The sequence below is a fragment of the Astyanax mexicanus genome, chromosome 7 (genome assembly GCF_023375975.1).
Source record: "Astyanax mexicanus isolate ESR-SI-001 chromosome 7, AstMex3_surface, whole genome shotgun sequence".
In the NCBI taxonomy this organism is placed as follows: Eukaryota; Metazoa; Chordata; class Actinopteri; order Characiformes; family Acestrorhamphidae; genus Astyanax; species Astyanax mexicanus.
The window spans coordinates 10,331,968-10,338,954 of NC_064414.1; the positions used below are offsets into that span (position 1 = coordinate 10,331,968).

At 35.9% G+C, this 6,987-nt stretch overlaps 1 protein-coding gene across 1 annotated transcript; it reads right to left on the reverse strand.

Moving 5' to 3' along the window:
* Nucleotides 1-2,079: 2,079 nt before the first annotated feature.
* On the reverse strand, nt 2,080-6,785 carry med6 (mediator complex subunit 6). The gene is made up of 8 exons (XM_007247569.4): nt 6,694-6,785; nt 5,095-5,254; nt 4,866-4,957; nt 4,366-4,448; nt 4,130-4,238; nt 3,748-3,863; nt 2,794-2,821; nt 2,080-2,461 (listed from the first exon to the last, which is right to left on the reverse strand). The coding sequence occupies exons 1-8, from the start codon at nt 6,713-6,715 to the stop codon at nt 2,331-2,333; spliced, it is 741 nt and encodes a 246-aa protein (XP_007247631.3). The 5' UTR covers nt 6,716-6,785; the 3' UTR covers nt 2,080-2,330.
* Between the last annotated feature and the right edge of the window lie 202 nt (nt 6,786-6,987).

The following is a 6,987-nucleotide window of genomic DNA, read 5'->3' on the forward strand; positions in this document are numbered from 1 at the left end:
CTTCAAGAAATGAAGGTCAGTCAATCCGAAAAGTGCCAAGAACTTTGAAAGTATCCTCAAGTGCAGTCACAAAGACCATCAGAAACATTTTGATGAAACTGGGTCTCATCAGCACCGCCTCAGGAAAGGAAGATAAAGAGTTTCCTCTGTTGCACAAGATACATTAATCAGAGTTACCAGCCTCAGAGACCACAAGTTTACAGCACCACAGATAAGTGCCACCTAAAGGCTTCACAGAGTATTTTGATTTGTTTAACAGTTTTGAGTTTCTACATGATTCTTTATGTGTTCTTTCATAGTCTGGATGACTTCAGTATTAATTTACACTGTAGGGGGAAAAAACATTAAATGGTACTGTATATGCAATGGAAATAATGTAACACAGTTGTGAATCTGAACAAACAAGACAAACAAAAAAAATCCACCTCTACTCCACTTAAGTTTGCCCATGACCATTTGGATGATCCAGAGGAGTCATGGGAGAGAGTTCTGTGGTCAGATGAAAGCAAAATAAAACTTTTTGGTCATAATTCCACTCACCCTGTTTGGAGGACGAACAATGTACAATGACATACCATCCCAAAAACACCATCCCTACTGAGTGGCTGGGTCTTCCAACATGACAATGACCCAAAGCACACAGCCAGGATAAAATATCAAGGTCCTGGCGTGGCCTAGCCAGTCTTCAGACCCAAACCCTATAGAAAATCTCTAGAGGGAGCTCAAACTGATCTGGAGAAGATCTGTGTGATGGAATGGGCCAAAATCCCTGCTGCAGTGTGTGCAAACCTGGTGAAAAACAGCAGGAAACGTTTGACCTCTGTAATTGCAAACAAAGGCTACTAACATTGATTTTCACAGGTGTCCAAATACAGTTTTGCAGCTGTAACACACAAATAAATCATTAAAAATCAAACATTGCGATTTTTGGATGTTCATTTAGATTTTGTCTCTCACAGTGGACATGCACCTTTAATACTTCAAATACTTATTTTCCTCACTGTATCACCCCATTGCAATACATTTTAAAAATATGTTTTGGACCCAAAATCATCTTCTAATCTATGGCAACACAGTGTCACTCAGACAGCCTAGTGTATTCATAAACAGTCTAGTGTATTTATAAATAGGGAAGCACTGATGTGGGAATTCTGGGAAGATATCTGAAAATACACATGTATATACAGAACCAGTCAAAAGTTTGGACACACTTTCTCATTCAATTATTTTCTTTATTTATTTTCTATATTGTAGATTAATATTAAAGACATGAAAACAATTAAAGGACACATTTATAATTATGTAGTAAACAAAAAAAAAGCGTTTGGTCACTACAATCCCCTGAAAAAGAGGTGTGTCCAAACTTTTGACTAGTACTATATTCTAATACACACATTTATAACTTACAGAGAGACTACACACCCTATTTAACTTTAGCAACAAATGTAACATTTATATACCTTACATTTAAGCTTTCAATGACCTTATCAATTTCAATTAAGTTATTTAGCTAACTGGTTCTTACATAGACTGATTACAGCACTGATTATAGACATAAATCAGCAAGTATCGGTGATGATTCTTAAAAAAAGAAACTATTAGCCAATACAGATATAATTAAGATATCATTGTGTATCCCTTATTTTTATGAACAATGGGGGCAATTATCTTCTGTGAGGGAGCTTTTAGATTTGGTACTATTCACCACAACTGTAAACAATTCTGATTGGGTACTACTCTCTTGAGGGCAGCATTAAATATTACTTTGTTTTAAGCAATTAATAGCAATTATTTATTATGCAGAAATTTACATTTTGAAAATAAGCTGCTAAATTTCAAAAATGTTTAAAATGACAATGCATTATGTCCTGTACCTCAGCTCTTCAACAGATTAGGTAGATTTAAGGTCGTTTTAGAAGCAGCCTGCCTTATTTTACCACTTTATGTAATTATAGTAAAGTACGACAGTGTTTTTGGTGCCAATAACCACGAGAAACCACAGTTCCTCTTTCAGGCCACAAGAGGGCTAATGTACTGTAGTGTAAATGTTTAAATAAGTACAATAGCTTAATTACATGATTACATGTTCAGTATTTTTATTACAATTCTTTTGTAATCAATAAACAGACCTATTACAAAAGTCTACTGTGTACAAAAACAAACAAAAGTGGCACCTATTTACATGATAAACGTTCAACATGAGGAAAAAAGAAATAAAACAAACAAATAATGTTGGAGAGAAATGATAAGTAGTCCTTGTGAATTGTGTGTTAATAAGGCCAAAACATGGCCTATTATCAGCAGTGTGTGTGTGTGTGTGTGTGTGTGTGTTATTGAAGCCTGGCTCGTTTTTCTGGTGGTGGTTTACTGGGTCCGGATGGTGCTGGAGTTTTTGTGGCCGTCTCTCGTTCCTCTTGTTTAGTGGGTTCTGCCAGCAGCTCTGGTTCCTTCTTTACCTCCACTGAGAGATAGAGAGATGAAAAGAGAGAAAAATTATACACCGTAACAGGAAAGTTCAAAATTTTTCTCCCCTATATTTGAGAAGCAATAAAATTGTTCCAAAACATTTTGTTTTCTGAAGCCAATAAACTGATAAGAACATAACATAACACATCTCAAAAACATAGTAAATCATGCTATGATCCCAAAGAAAAAAATCTCCCAAACAGTAGTGTTATTTATTAAATTATTTATTTATTTATTTTCTCAAAATAATATACGACAGTCCCACTGGAATCCTTTAGCACATCATGTCTAGACATTTATGTCTATACATACATTTGAAATATTTACCTGGAATTGGCTTTTCTCCGGGTTTAGGCTGCAGCAACACAGAAAAAAATTACATTAATACACTTTATTTAGTTTCTGAAGAAAATTCTAAGCTGGAAGTGGGCTGTTTTGTTTTTTTGTTTTTTTTTTAAGTGTAGCACAATAAAAAACATTCATATCTTGGACAGGGTTTTTGCCATAGTTCACTATAGGACCCTGTGATGCGGCCTAAGCTTCTGTCCTAAATAGCATTTTTTCTTCATACATTACTTCTACTTCTATACTATAAGTAGCTTTGAATCCAGTACTTTTACCCTTTACTCAAGTAAAAGTCTTGAGTTCTACAGAAGTACAGGTGCATCTCAAAAAAATATAAAATAATTAAAAAGTTACTTCATTTCAGTAAGTCAGTTCAGAATATGCTCATATATAACTCATATTATATAGATGTATTACACACAGAGTGATCTATTTTAGGTGTTTATTTCTTTTATTGTTGATGATTATGGCTTCCAGCCAATGAAAACCCCAAAATCAGTATCAATTTGAATATTATATAAGACCAATTGTTACTTTTGGCAGTGTGGGCAGTGTTCCAATTTCTGCTGGAAATTGAAATCCGCATCTTCATAAAAAATTGTCACCAGAGGGAAGCATGAAGTGCTGTAAGAATTTGTGGAAAAACACTGCACTGACATTAGACTTGATAATAAAACACAGTGGATCAACACCAGCAGATGGCATGAAATGTCTCTCCAAACCATCACTGACTATCAGTAAATTTTGTATTTCATTTGGAAATCAAGGGATCAGAGTCTGGAGGAAGAGTGGAGAGACACACAGTCCAAACTGCTTGAGGTCTAGTGTGAAGTTTCCACAATCAGTGATGGTTTGATGGAAAATCTTACAAAAAAAATCCTCTGCTGACAGCTTTTATGTATAATTGTGAATGATGTGTGTGTGTGTGTGTGTTACCTGATAGAACATTGGTGGGAACTTGTTGCGCAGGTCCAGCAGTAACGCATCCACTCTCTGCCTCTGGAACAGTGAGCTGGGCTCTTCTTTCTTCTTAGATTTGGGCTTTACTTTCTCTACACATACACACACACAAACGAATATTAAAGTGCCCATCTTATGGAAAAAACACAGCTGAAAATTTAGTTCAGTTCAAAAATCAGATTTAGACTCAATTATGACACTAATTCTAAATACTAAAGCCACTAATAGACCTGCATTATTATATCTACTGGGCATGGTGTTGTAAATTATTATGTTGTGTGAAGTGTGAAGCACTGATGGTGACAAATGTTTCTTATTGCTATAGTTTTGTGATTTTGGTTGTGTATGTGATAATCACCTCGTTCTTCCTGGTCTTTAAAATGCCACCAGTAGCCTTTAGAGGGGTGATAGCGGCAGAAGGACATGGCCTCATCAAATGCTGACTGGATACCATGCACCGCAGACAACTAAACAAACAAATAAACAAACACACTTACTTTAATGATTTTTTATATGGGTGTTGTTTTCTCTCATTTAAAGCAGTTTGTTGGAGTCTTTTTACAGTGCATTAGTCTCTTAGTTAAATACACTCACCACTCTGGAGCTGATGACTGATCCCAGGTCTGGTGCCTGGTACACTACTCCAGCTATAATATAATAATCAGCCAGAGGTATGACTGCAGACAGACAGAGAGGGGGAGAGAGAAAAATTGTATAATAGTGTATGCCATGCTTTTGTTTTTTTGTTTTTTTATTTACTGAAGCCTTTTTAACAAGCAAGCTTTTTTTACAGTGAATCCTGGAAAATACCAAATAACATTTATGAAGATAAAGCTAAAATAAATAAATATAATTAAGTGAAACCTATTATTAAAATCACACACTGTCCTTTTTAGTCATTTTCCTTTCTTTAGAGTGTCCAGATCTGATCCAGATCTGATATTCTTGTCTTTGCTACATTGTGTTCATTTGGTCCAGTTAGTTTTGGTTTCACACTGTAGTCAGCTGTTCATTATATTGTTTGAAAAAGTGCTTCAACACGTGCTGCATTTAGAACATTGCTTTAAGACTTTTACACTTGAGATTTGACTCACCTTGTGTGGGCGACTGCCTCTGCTGTTTTCTGACAATGTACAGGATTGGCTCCTGAGCGTGAAGTAGGATATATTCCACTCCAACCATCTGACTAAACACACACACACAAACTAGGTAATCATATTTAATAATTAATCTTATTTATTGTATTGTTCTGATTCTGATTACACATGTGCACATAAACAAAGTGAATTGTTTCTTTATTTATTTATTTGAGAGCCAACTCACTTCAGGTGGTCCAGAGTCAGCCTCTGCATCTTCACCATCTCGTTGTTGCATGTTCGGTCGTAGAAAGGGTTGCTTCGTTCAGAGAAGTAGTCGAGAACATTGCCGGGGTTCAGGATGGGCACCCACCCACTGTCCACCCACGAGATGCCCAGCAGGTTATCTGGAAACAAGAAAACGGATACAGTTCGCAGGTTGGCACACCCCACACATACGCAGACACATGCCTGAGACCATTATGGCAAATGTCCGCATGGCAGTGGCAAAAGCATTTTCAACACACACAGCGTCATGAGTAATTCAAATGTTCAAAAAACAAAACTAAAATCACTTCAAAACACAAACAAATTAATAATTAGCTCACAATCTGAACAGGTGTGCTGCCTAAATAAGGAAAAGCTACAGTCTACAGTGCTGTGAGGGTTTAGTAATGGATAACACACATTTCCAACTTCTGCCACCTTAAAAACTTTGGTAACACACTGGTTTTCTGAGAGGTTCTGGAAAAGATTTGAAAGAGGATGTTTGACTGGATTTTAGGACTACCTTTGTGCTTAAAAAAAAGAACACAAAAAACGCTGGTTAAACTGGTTGATTAGCCTAGTTCTTGATCAGCAGAGAGTAGATTTTGTGTGAGTTTGACGGTATAACTGGTCTGCAAACACAATTAACTTGACCAAGCTTGACTGCGCTGGTTGATCAGCAAGACTAAGATCAGTTTAGTCCATCCAAAACCATCTACCAGCAAAGGCTGGCCTTCAACTGGAATCACTAATTTATTATTTTTACTCAAAGAGTTAAAATGAAACAAAAAGCAGAACAGAAACTAATATACAGTGACAAGAAAATTTATATGAACACTTAGGTAGAAGCTTCCTTCGTAGCGTCCTGCCATAGACACCCAGCTTGTTCAAGGTTTACAGATTTTTGACTCATGAACACAGATTTTAGCCTGTACCAATATTTAACTGTTACTCAGAGATGATTCTTTAGCCCATTGATGAGTCTTCGCTGTGCACTGTGATTGTAGATCCTCTGAGAGCTCATTTTGGTGTGGTATGACTCACATACACATCTTTCTTGTGCAAAAGTTTGAGTGGTTTTCATTAGTCAAATTAGCTTTATTCCACACCTCCAAACTAGAAAGACTCTAGGTATGCTAACAGGGTATTAGCTTCTTAGTTAGGTTTAAGTCAGAGGATTGTGTTTGTTTGTTTACTACGTAATTCTAGATGTGACCCTTAATTGTTTTCGTGTCTTTAATATTAATCTACAATGTAGAAAATACACTAAAAAGAAATAAGGAAAACAGACTAAATGATAAGACGTGCCCGAGCTTCAGACTGGTACTATATGAAGCTATAATGTTGAATAATTAACGCTAATAGAATCTAATTCTGTTAGCTAACGTTATCTGGGTTTAGCTCCTAAGCTAAAGCTAATAAAGGGAAACTGGGTAAAGGTACAGATATATCCCAAATTCCCTCACTCTGTCTCCGGATACAGGCTACGTATAGTACTGGATTTAACCTGAATATCGAACAGAAGCGCAGATATATAATAAAACCCAAAAATTAGAGTTTTATTGCATAAAGCGCTTACCTCTCAGATCTCCGGCAGCCATGTTTCCCAGGACGCGCGAGGATGACGCAATGTTTTTGTCGCCGGAGTGGGTGTCTCTAACAATAGCCCCGCCCATAAACGTATATTTAAAATAAATCTTTATTATTACAACATGTAATTAATCATATCTCTCACTGAAGTATTTACCAGTAAAAAAAAAAAAAAATATATATATATATATATATATATATATATATATATATATATATATATATATATATATATATATATATATATATATGATGGCATTCTGTATGTGCTATATAGAATCCC